Genomic DNA, 12281 nt, shown 5'->3' on the forward strand with positions numbered 1-12281 from the left:
TTACAAGGAAGACGGGGGATTTTGGCTGGGTTTATACCTGCTCCATCAGCCCTTCCATGCTGGGTGTGGGAATCCAAGGTCAGCTGCAGCTCAGCATTTCCATGATCTGTTCTCAGGAACGGGGACCTTGTCATCAACCCCTCAAGCTTCAGCCTGTCTCCTCATCCCTTTAAAAGACTTCAGCTTGGAGCTATTTATGCCAGGGCGAACAAGAGAACAGGAGGCCAGTTTTCACAGGAAGGATTAGGACATGGCATATTTAGCCTAGCAAACCATGGATCGGGGAGGACATAGGCTGCTCTCCTCTCATGGCATTGGGAATAGCATTACTTGTGATAAAATTGAGGTTGGCATGGAAATGAATGGGTATTCCAGAAGATGGAAAAGTGACCAGCCTTAGGATTTCACGCCTTATTTCAGACAACTAGTTTGTATTTTTCACACCGTTTTCTGTTTCCTACCAGGGGTCTGCCATCTCACTTTCACTGACAACCAGACACACGCAAAAAGTTCAGGAGGCTCTTTTTTAATTGTCAGCAAACCTTTCTTGCTTGCAGGGTCCGTAGTTACACGCAGCTGAGTTGACTGCTAAGCATTTCTAACCACACAAGCGCAAAATCAACTGAAAATGGCCATTTCTAAGGACAGTGTGGAAATGCTCGGTATGGACCGGCAGCCAGGGAAGAGCAGACACCTCACACCAGCTGAAAACCTGCTGGTGCAGATTTTCAGCTCCCCATTGCTGGGCAAGTGCTGCAAGATGGAAACTCCATTAGTCAGAGCGAGGGTGCTGGGTGGCGAACAGTAGCAGCCGGGCTGCAGGGCAGGTTTCCTTCTTTATTAGAGCCCTATGCTTTTCTGTACCACACCATGAAGAGGTACTTCTGCCCTCCTTCCTGTTCTGCAAACTCTGTCTCTCTCTGCTTAATCGGTAGCACTGTGATCACTGAAAAGATTGCAGATCTGCTTTAATTGCAAGCCCCTGAACGCACCTGAGTGTTTTCCCTGCACTACTATCCAGCCATGCTAGACTTCATTTTTGGCGTGCTATTGAAGCATGGTTTGCAATGGACTGGAACGCCCCCGGTCCTGTGGAAGAACCATAGGAAGGTGTATTTTAGCAAAGTGCTATAAATTATTTTAAGACTGAAACCCGTCCTCACACAGCCACCAGATCAGAGCAGAGGGAGCTACTGCCAAGACGTTCAGACGAGGATTCTCCAGGAACTAGCATCTCTGTAAATCAGACCATTTTTAATTCATTGTCCGCACTAGCTTCTAAAATTGGAAATTGTGAGCTTATCCATTGAGCATTTAGATCAATAGTCATAAGTTATTTTTACTTTAATTCATTTGTATTTACACACCAAATTAAAATTATCCAATCATTTTTCCAAATAGCTTTGTAGGAGCATCACTTACTCTGACTGTTCCATTCTTAAAATCCTACTTTTTAAAGCAACGTAGTCCATAGATTCAGTATCTGACTGGAGATGTTTGCAAAACACCTACAAACCAATTTTTTACTGTTACAATTATTGTCTTTTCTGGTTATAGCAGTCAATGAAAACGAGCAGTAAATTTTCAAAGGAGTCCTAGCATAATTTCTGCTTGCTAGGGAGATTTCCTTGGGGAGTCTTCTGTTGAGAAAATAAGGTTGGAAGAAAAATAAGACCTGCAGTGGAGTGTCTAAGTGAGAGCTTCAATACAGAGTGGTTGGGGACACTCCCTTGTTAGCTAGTACTTTAAACAGTCATGGAAAATATCTGTATTCAGATTTAGATTGTCTCCCAGACACCTGCTGGGAATTTCAAATGGGAAAACCCAACATGACTTTCTTGCAGACCTCGCTCACATACAAACGCTACCAGGTGTTTGCAGAAATCCTACCAAGAATATTTTCTGTACTTTTATGCGCATTTGTTGTAAAGGCAGAATGGCTTGTTGACCACACCGTAGGTGTATAGAGACTGTAAAAAATACATGGCACTGTGAACAACTGAAGCCACAATGAAATGATAGACTAATGCAGTTTCTTTGCTTGACGACTGTAATACTGACCCTCGCTTGTCATCTTTATTATTTTCATGGCACTCAGAGGTTCCCCAGGCATTTTCACAGAAGAGGACGATTTTTGCCCAAGTTCACGAGACAGCATGAGGCAAAGAGACACCAGCACCAACACAGGAGGAAGCAGAAAGGAATCTGAAAGATTTGACCAGGATCCTTGAAGCATTATCACAAAGACGAATGGCCAGAGGACATTGATTTTTGGGGCGCTCCTCAAAATGTCCACCATATAGGTTCTGCCTGCAGGACTTTAACCTGAGGGCAGCCAGCGTGCAGCTGGCGATCAGGCATTGCAGGGTCTCTGAATCAGGAGCTGCTTTATTATAGCTAGCAAACAGTAGATGGTCATCTTCTGACTCTAGCCCATAAATCACAAAGAAGTGAACTCTGGCCAAAGTGCTCTGTGAGCTGGGACAGGAAAATGGAGAAAAGTCTGTAAGTCTAAATCTGTAGAAAAGGGAATAACGAGCAGCAACTAATCATTCATTAATATTGTCCCCTAACATTTTATAAACATATGAAACAAACATGCTTTTTTGTTCAATATGGTCATTTTCAGCATTTAGGAAAAAAAAATAAGTAACATTCCTTCCAACTAAAAACCTCATCTATTTCACATACAACAAAAGCTCACCAAGGTGCTAGAAACCAACCAAGTCTAAGAAATACCAGGCAAAGGAACAGATACAGGAATTCATGTCTCCTGGTTTTTGCTTACAGCTTGCTACAAGCAGGAAAAGCCATGGGACAGATACCGAGTTTCTAAGCCATTTAATGCACTTGGAAAAGTGGCCTTTCCCAAGTTTTGCTGCCAGTAGAAAGGGCAGTAACTTTTGTTAAAGTAAACAGCACTTTTAACAAAGTGGGCTTGGCTAGTTGGGTTTTTCTTGAATCCTGAAACAAACCATGGTGCATGAAAATACGCCAGGCACAGGACAATAGGAAGCATCTGTCTGAAGCACGCAGCTTTCCTGGGTATTTCCAACTCCCAGGCCTCCAGCACCGCAGGCCATGACCACATCCCAACTTAGAGTGAGCTTATCCTCGCATCGCCCACATGAGGCAGGAAAATGCTATTGATTAGAGAAGAGAGACTCAGAAAGACCATGTAGTCACGTCACTCAGAGAAAGCGTGGCTGAGCAGGGAGCCAAGCATCAGGTCACCCCACCTTTGACCAACAGCCACCACTTCTTCACCCTTTTTTCTGCTTAAGCATAGCTAGAGTACCACCTCTTGCCTCCCCTGAGATGTATTTATAGTACTTTTCCTTTTCAACCTTTATTATTCTTTTTTTAGTTTGGCTTCTACCAGCTTACCTTTTAGGATGCAAAGAGACTGTGGGACTTTCTTCACACCGTTATCTTCTTAAGAACAAGTTGCAAAGCAGAAGACAAGATTTCAAACATGCTGGAGCAAGCAGGACACTAAGCTAGATGAGATAGGTCTCAGGGCTGGTTGGTCAACAACCATATCAACACCTGAGAGGTAGGCACTCGCTGCCTTCCTGACTGAATTTGCCCTTTGCAGCCAGTTAAGCACGAATCTGACAACCACCTATCAGGCTCCAGTCCCAGGCGAGGGAGACTCCGAAGGGACAAGACACAACATGTGTACCTGGAGGTGAAAAATCACTGCTTGTGACAAGGCTGTGACTTCAGGCAAGCTAAATTGCATGTAATGGCCAGATGAAAAATGATGTAAATTCTTAAAGGCCAGACTAAGCATAACATTTCAACCTATCCTGGCTACTTACCGTTCCTGATAAATGCTAGGTGTATGGCTTGCCAAATCTTTACTTAAGCTTCATGTATTTTAAAAAGCCATGTCAGGGTGCAGTTCTGAAACTCTCCTGTCTTGCTTTGACTGATACTTTACTAAACAAGCAGTTAGTTGGAAGCAAAAAGCTACAAGAGAAAAGTTAAAAAAAAATAACCACCGTGGTTGCACGGTCTGCAGTATTGTAAATATGGTATGCATTTGGATTAAGAACAACTATCATGAGTGAGTTAGCCCTGTAATCCGGTAAAGACAGTCATGCAGTAAGCATCCTGGCTCTGATGGTGGCCACAGCAGATGGCTAGTGAAGACCATAAGGCCAAGGCAGGCCTGGAGAATAACCTGTATAAAAGGTACCACCACCACTTCTGAAAGAAGTCAAAGGTGTAACGATCTGCAGTCTTTCATTTCCCCTGAAACTTCCTTGGCTTTAACACCCACAGGAGAGCAGTTTTGCAGCTGCTTCTCAGCTCTTGTTTGCTGGCAGCTTCCAAATGCTGTTCTGCCTCTGATGAATCTGACAGAAATGTCAGTGGGCGCATGATGCAGTATGTGGAGCCTCTGCTGCGGCATTTTGATGGCCGCCATAAAGTAACTAAAGGACTTAGATGTGTTGGAAAGAGCAAAGATTTCAGGTCAGCAACCTGACTTCCAAACTTCCAAAGGAGAGGTGGATGAGTTACATTACTAGGTGTTTCCTGGCTTGTAACTTTTGCTCTGTGTCACTCACATTGTTAAACACATCGCTGTATCTTAGGGAACGCAATACACAAACACCAGCAGGCACTCAGCTAGCATCATTTGTTTAATAAAGTCTTTTCTGTTTTTAAAAAAGTTTACAAGACAGATGTGTTCCACATGATAAACAACTAGCGGCTGATCTTTCCTTTTAATAACTTAATCCATGCAGAAAGACTGGACTGCCTAACTTGGTGTTACGTAGCAGCTGAACAATATACCAAAATATACACAGATCTACACGCTGCCGTGGAAACAGGTAGCACATGACACCACAGAGCGAGACTCAAAATACAAGCCTGATTGGATAATTTTCAGAATTCAAGTGTAAGTTTAAGGAAAAACCCTGATTTATCTTTGAAATGGAGCTTATGTACTGAATGTTCTGCTACAGTCTGCCTACAGTCACCCTTTATTCAGCAGTCATGTGAAAACACATACACGAAAACGTTACAAGTCCTTTTCACTACTGATACTACACATTAACAACTGAATTTGATAGCATTGCTTTGGTTGTTTCAATACAGAATGATACAGGTTTCTAATGTCTTAGTTCTGTTTTCCCATTTTCCATTCTTTTCCAAAGTCATTGAAGAGTGGTGCTGAGGTGAATGTCTGTTGGGTCTCTCTTCAAGAATGCAGTGTAGCTTTTGTACAAGAAACTGTGGAAGGCAAACAAACAGGAACATTACTATAAGTAGAGTAGAAATAGAGTATGATTCCTTCAAATCCCATAGAGAAAAGTGTCTTTACTTATTGTCACAGCATGAAAATTAATGCTAGATTATCAGTAGATCACATTTTAGAAATGTTCCGCTCCCTAAAATTTCAAATGCTATTGGAAAGGTCAGACTGACCAAAGCACCCTAGAAGGCCTGCAAACTCCTGCTCTCTAAAATGTTCTTATTTCAACACACAACCCAGAAACAGTGGGGGAACCCTTGTATTCCTGCAGCATAGCAGCAAGGCCAACAGTCGCTGAGAAATAGTACACCCTTACTTTATTTTCTAAGAACATGTTCTCCTTCCCAATGTGCCTGCTCATCTCCAGTATTAAAACAGGAAGGTGCACCAAGCATAAAGCTGAAGAGAGCAGAACTCATGTGATTCCAGCTGTTATATGATACGACAATACACTTTTGACTGCAACCCAATTAATGAACAGAACCATTTCACACCAGTCTTCAAGTTTCTCTCCGTGAGGCCAGCGTAAAAAAGCCTGTGGACTTGAAAGTTTCTTTGATCCCTTTTCCAGGTCAATCCAAAACAAATTAGCGTATTTCCAGAAATCTAGTCAATGCCTTATGCAAATTCATTTATATTAGTACCACACAGATAATACAAACTTCTGTAAAACAGAAACCATCTCCCAATGTCTGACCACCAGGGAAATTAATGGAGTTTTTTTTTTTTTTAAAAAGCAACTTTCTGAGCAATGCATGATATTGAGTTGTATAAATCACAAGGCAGACTGAACTCTAGGGATGGGAAAACAAGAGAAAGGTTAGACCTTAACTTTGCAAAGCTGTTAATAATTAAACTGCATAGCCAGCTCAGGGCTTCAGTGTGAAGATGAGGGAAATAATACTTTCTTGAGAGCTCAGACATGTTTGGAAGTTCAAAATCAGCAATATAGCTTTTTTGGGGGATGGGGGGGAGGAAGGCAATGGAAGCTGTGTCCTGAAGACTTAAAACTGACTGGAAGAGTATGATAAATACATATCTACATATGTAGATAATCCATGACAAAGGATTCAGGTCTATATGTGGTCTAATTCCATTCACTCATGTCCAGGCATGTCCTGCAGGTCAAGTGCCTGAAGAGAGAGAAAATCCCAGTTCTCATAGTGAATTCAAGCAGCAAGTCTGGCTCTCAATGCCTGGCCTGATGTTCTCGTTAGACAGTGAAGGTATATGAAATAGCCTGTTACCAAGTCATCCTAGGAAAGAACAAACTGAGGAGGGAGGGGTAGGAACCATGATAGGAAGTTGCAGTTCTGGCCTGTCTCCAACTTCTGAAATGTTTTCCACTTCCATTGCTGGGGACTAGGTGTTATTTGGGTATTACAAATGGTGAGGGCTGTTCCAGAGTGACCTGCCTGCTAGGTAAAGACAGAGAGAGAAACACAATCACGTATTTCCCCTCTGAAGAATACAAAGCAGGATTCTGCGTTAAGTGACTGCTATGTTATACGACCAAAATTTTAATTTCCTGAGTCAACCTGGAAACAGTCATGCTGGACCAGGCTCACAGATACACACCTCCAGCCAAGCACACAGCTGGGAAGAGGTTTTCACCCACTTCTACATTCTGGTGTGCTGACTGCAGATAGAAGCGGAGGCTGCCCACCAGCCAGATTATCAGAATTTCACCTTTCAGCACTCCTAATGCAACTCGCTGCACGTGCTGCTTCAGTAAAGCACCCAGGGTTAGAGACTGCCAAGCAGGAGGACACAGCTTTACAGAGGAGTGGAAAAGCCAAACCTGAGGCCTGCTTTGGATGAGCTAAGGCTCTCTTTCTGAAGACACATCTCCTTCTGCTCCACTGCTTGCGCTGGGGTCATCCTTGTTACGGGGGGCATTTCTTTCTCTACTTGACTCAGAGGGCACCTTGGTTCTGGTCTTCTCTTTTCTTTGTTGCTGTTTTTCAAGTTTTGTCAGCTATTCACAAAGTAAGGAGAGCAAGAAAACACTTCATGGAATAAAACAATTTCAGAAGGCTATTTCTAAAAAATCGTAAATGTGAACATTTGTATAAAACTTGCAACTCAGGTTCACAACAGCAATACATATATCAATAAAACAGAAAAGAAAAAAAAAGCCTAAGGCTTAGATTTTCAGAAATTTGGAGAAGACAGTGAATCATCATCATACGCTAACATGATCACCCCCTGAGTATAAAAGAGAAGTGCTCATACTCAAAGGACTATCCTCTGCTTTCCAGGATTCCTCCTCCACCCAATCCGCAAACATGGAAAAGAACAAAACACAAGGACCAAAAGGGGGAGCTGGATTCCACCAAACTCCCCTTCTGTTTTGGGTCTTAAGTGGCAGTTTTGTAGTTTCAAAGTTACTGACAACAGATGTATCCCAAGTTCAGCCATCCAGCACACAAGAATAAATTTATTTTATTCTTCATCCAGAGGAAGAGATATATGAGCCTTAGCATCACCTAGGATATAGATTACGATTTCAAATCAGCTTGGACAAAACCCTTGGCTAACACTCCCTTGCCACTTCTCAGTAGAAATGCTTTCAATGCTATTAAGAGTCAAACTAAGTTGCACATAGCTGTCACTTCTCCATCTCCCATTTTTCAGAGAAGCAGGTTGCAGTAAGTTTTGGGGACGCTACATATTGATAGCTACTTAAATCCTACACTTTGTGCAGTTTATCCATTTGGATAATTTCTGTAACCTACTGATTTTCTCTACTGCTTCCACAATTTCCCCAAGATAAAGCGTACTAGTCATAAATCATAATTTCATGGCTAGAAGATCTCTTCTGAGGTGAAATCTTCATAGAATAAAATAAACTAGATTATGTGTGTCGATTATGAATTAGATGGGCTCATGGAAGATGCATACAAAGACGTAAATCTGAGCTCCAAGTCAGGAAGAGCTAAGAGTGCAGACTGCAGAGCCTTGGGAGGATGCACAGCTTCCCCTTGTACCTTACCCCACATATACACACCCTCTTGAACACCTGCACACATGGACTTCTAGCCTAACACAGAATATTCTTACCTGGCTGTTTCAAACCTAAAAAGAGTTTATTTTTACTATGTGAAATGACAGAGTATGATGTATCTGTTTGTCTGGCATGATCCAGTCCTCAAGTCACATGCATAGACGTAACAAACATGTTGGGCATGATACAGGCAATATTTTAACTCAAATGTCTGACAACTTGCACACTACTCTTCTGCCAACAAGCCTATATACACAGCACGTGAATGTTAAAGGTAATCGAGAAAGTGATTGCATCTGCAGGAAGGGAAACAAAAGTTTGTGAGCCCTTAGTATTAAAGCTACTCAATGTTAATTAATGGTACTCCCACGGTGTCTCTGCAGTTGGGTTTTATTTTTGCAAATGGTATTGGGGTCATCCAGCTGCTGAAATCAGAACTGGGGTCTCAAAGATCTTCATGGTACAACAATGTACCGGAAGATGGAAGGCACACTACATCAGCTGCAGGCTGCAGAGACCTGAAAGCACAGTTCCTAGGTTTCAAAATATACATGTGATTTGTACACATTTAAGTAACTACGTGAGCAGGTAGTGCATATTCATCATTCCTCACTGTCTCTCCACCTAGCAGTCAGCAATTGCAAAGTACCCCCCAACACCAAGCCAAACCACAGTCAAACCTGCTGCAACAAACCTATAACAGCTGTTGCAATCTGTACTCCTTTCTTGTACTGCAGCATCGAGGCTCCTAGCAGTGACCCTTTTCTGACAATAACAATGATGAAAAAAATTTCCGTTACCTTGTAGTTCTGTAACTTATAACCTCATGAAACCTCATTGTTTCTGTAAATAATGTGATTACTGAATGACACGATAACCCTTCTTCTCTAACTAGTGTTTCTTATTACTTGAAAGAAGAAAAAGCCTAAGGCACATGACACCAACATTTTAAATTGAGTTACCTTTATCTTTAAGAAGGCTGTGAGCTAACCCAATAAAGCTAACCCTGGCTTTTCAAAACATGAAAAACAGTAGTGTATTCACACAGTGAACCTTGTGTTATGCAATACAGAATCCACATCCATAATGTATATTTATTCATATATAATTTACATGTAGAGGCAGAAATGGTTCAATATATGATAGCGTGTCATATTACCATTTCAAACATGCCTACAATGGCCATTTTCCAACATGGTCTTGGGGGCAAATAGCATGCTCACTAAGACTTCTGAAGTATATATAGTTACATATAGTTTTATAAATACATATGTATGTGTACATATAGTCTGATGTACAAGGGGACCATATTCTCTGTAGAAATAGGAGTAGCATTCATATCCTACATTAAACAGTACGCAAAAGATGGTCTCCAAAGTTATGACATGTATATTTATCACAAAGGACCTCATAAGTTACCTAGTTCAGTAACTAATTAGTTTGAGAACAATGTAGTGCAGAGGGCAAACAAAACAGCAGATATGCAGAGATAAATCCAGATTCATCTTCACACTTGGCTCTGCAGCAGACCCAAAGCTCTACTCATGACTACTCAACTACATCTCTTTCGCACAGAGCAACATCTTTAATACATGGAGAAAAAACAGGAGCAGGAATAACCTTGGAATATTTAGAACAACTCCCAGGTTAGCATGATCTGACAGTAGTATTCACCCAGCTCAAAGAAAAATGACACAAAAAGTTCATTTAGACGAGGGAAGAGGATAATTTGATAAGCTGTATTTATCCATGTCTCATATGAACAGAATTTACTTTTTTTTTAAAATTATAACAAATTAAAGGCAAAGTTCATTTATGAACTGTTTCATCCATCTAAAACTCAAGTAATACTGAAATAGATAAGGATTTGTGTGTACCTATGGACATAAACACACACATGCATGCTCTGCAATCTGTGCATACGCTGGGATCAGTCTATGAACCAAAGTTCAGACACAAAGATTAAAATGCATTTCTTTGTACTCAAAATATAGTCTCACTGTTATTATGCAGGCAACAAAAGAATTACACATCTCTTAATTTTTTCATTTCTGTGCTTATAAGGTGCTTGAGTAATTCAAAAGGATGTGTTATAGGAGTACACTCCACCACTAAAGACCTGCCAGTGAGTTGAAAAAAGTTACAACAGTTAACTTTTTGGTATTACAGTGAATAAAACTTCAGATACACGAGTCTGGTTCAATGAAACATATCTTTAATGCTTTCCATATAAGCACAGAATGTGTTCCATACTCATCATCTCATCTGCAGAAATATCATGAGCTGTTTTTGGCTACTGCCTTATAATGTTTACTGGCTAGCTGTGGAGATGGTGCACCTGTACAGAAAGTGTCTAACTCAGCTTTACATCTATAAACCAAAATTCATTCTTTTCTGAGACATCTTGGAAGGCTCCTAAGGATTCAAAGTGTGGGCATCTTACAGCAGAAGCAGCACCGTCTCATGGCAAAAGTACCGTGTATGCATAAGATGTAATGCTGGGCTGGTCAACAGCGTGTAGCAGTTACATTTGCACAAGCGCTGAAATATTCACATTTATAACACAAGACCGGACATCCTGCACGTTGAGCTATGACATGCATATAGGCAAAAATTCGTGCACAGGATTAGAATCAGTGCCCCTCAATCCATTACGACAGTCTTAACAATACACATAACAGGAGTAACTAAGCCTGAAAACTCACATGGAAAATAATGTAAACCTGTACATGTCAATCCTTTTATCTCAAGCCATAGTACCCTGGAATCACTTTGTGTTACAAGTTTGGCCAGAACCAAAACCCACAAACCGATTGGCTGTTCAGAAGAAGTCCTTTATGGTCCCTTGCCAGCAGTCAAAATCTGTGCTTTGGGGATCAATACCTGGTCTGACCCAACTGCTGAACTTCTGAAGCATGAAAGAAGCAGAAAAGCCTTGAAACATCTGAGGTGTTTAAGACCATCTCCCTCATGACCACGCACAAAAATACAAGAGTCCTCAGTCCACAGAAAGCAACTTTTCTTTTCTCCCATTGTAACACAGATATTTTACATTGCTGAGACACTACCAATGAGCTAATAATCTCAAACTATGTGGACAATACTTCATCCCCAACAGATTGACCAACATATAGAGTAATAGTTTTGAAAAAGGTCAAAATTTACATTTGGGTTGACAGCTTCTTTGACAAATTCTAGCCTGATGCAATTTAACAGTACACCACAGACATGAAATTCTAAAAATTTAATAATTACAGTGGAAAGCTAGACTGCACTGTGAAAGAAGGTTTCACCACAGCAGAAATGTCTGCTGTAATACTACGTCACATCACTTTTGCAATCAATTTGCTGTAGCAAAAATATGCAAACAAACTGGCACCTGGCACACCAAGTCCCCCACTTGAAAATGCTAATAATTCTCCAGGTTGTTTGTTTTGCTGAAATTAATTTCCCACATTCAGAAATGCCTTAGTGTCAGCCTTCCCTGAAGTTCTACCTTCTTGAATACAGAAAAATATCCTTTGTTTTCCTTTTTCTCGGTGATCAATGTGTACACAGAGGTTGATTGCTGCTCTAGAGACAGCTTTTCCTTTTGCAATAGCCATGAGTAACACCAGGAAGAAGTGAATGGCACCAACAAGAGAATTATTTTGTCAGCAGTCTGCTGGAAAATCAGTGGCAGTGTTCATGTTTCTGGAACCTCAAACCACAAGACGACCTGCAGATGTATATTTTAAATTTCAGTAGAGGTGTGCCAAGCTGCTACAATTTCAAATCTTAAAAAAAAAAAAAATAACAACTTTAAGGACAGGCTACATTTCAGGAACAGACCAATCCTTCAATCTGTCGTAGGGCATTACAAATCTAGCAGTTTAATACTAATGCTACTAAGCAAATTATAGCACTGAGATAAAATGATTATCAGAGGTCTACTGCAAAAATAAATCAATGGAAAGGTCGTGACAGAAGAAAGGTAGTCTTCACAATCTGTTAAGGAGATGGCAG

The 12281-nt window shown here is 41.0% G+C and overlaps 1 protein-coding gene across 1 annotated transcript in view; it reads right to left on the reverse strand.

Annotated features, from left to right (window-relative positions):
* Positions 1–4639: 4639 nt before the first annotated feature.
* The window catches only part of DTD1 (D-aminoacyl-tRNA deacylase 1), a 32603-nt gene continuing 24961 nt past the window's right edge, over positions 4640–12281 (reverse strand). Inside the window, exons 5-6 of the mRNA XM_075496603.1 lie at positions 7071–7247; positions 4640–5247 (exon numbers count right to left, since the gene is read on the reverse strand). Coding sequence (XP_075352718.1) covers positions 7092–7247 — 156 coding nt within the window. The 3' untranslated portion in view covers positions 4640–5247; positions 7071–7091. The remainder of the gene's footprint in view (positions 5248–7070; positions 7248–12281) is intronic.

Source organism: Mycteria americana, chromosome 3 (assembly GCF_035582795.1).
Source record: "Mycteria americana isolate JAX WOST 10 ecotype Jacksonville Zoo and Gardens chromosome 3, USCA_MyAme_1.0, whole genome shotgun sequence".
NCBI lineage: Eukaryota > Metazoa > Chordata > Aves > Ciconiiformes > Ciconiidae > Mycteria > Mycteria americana.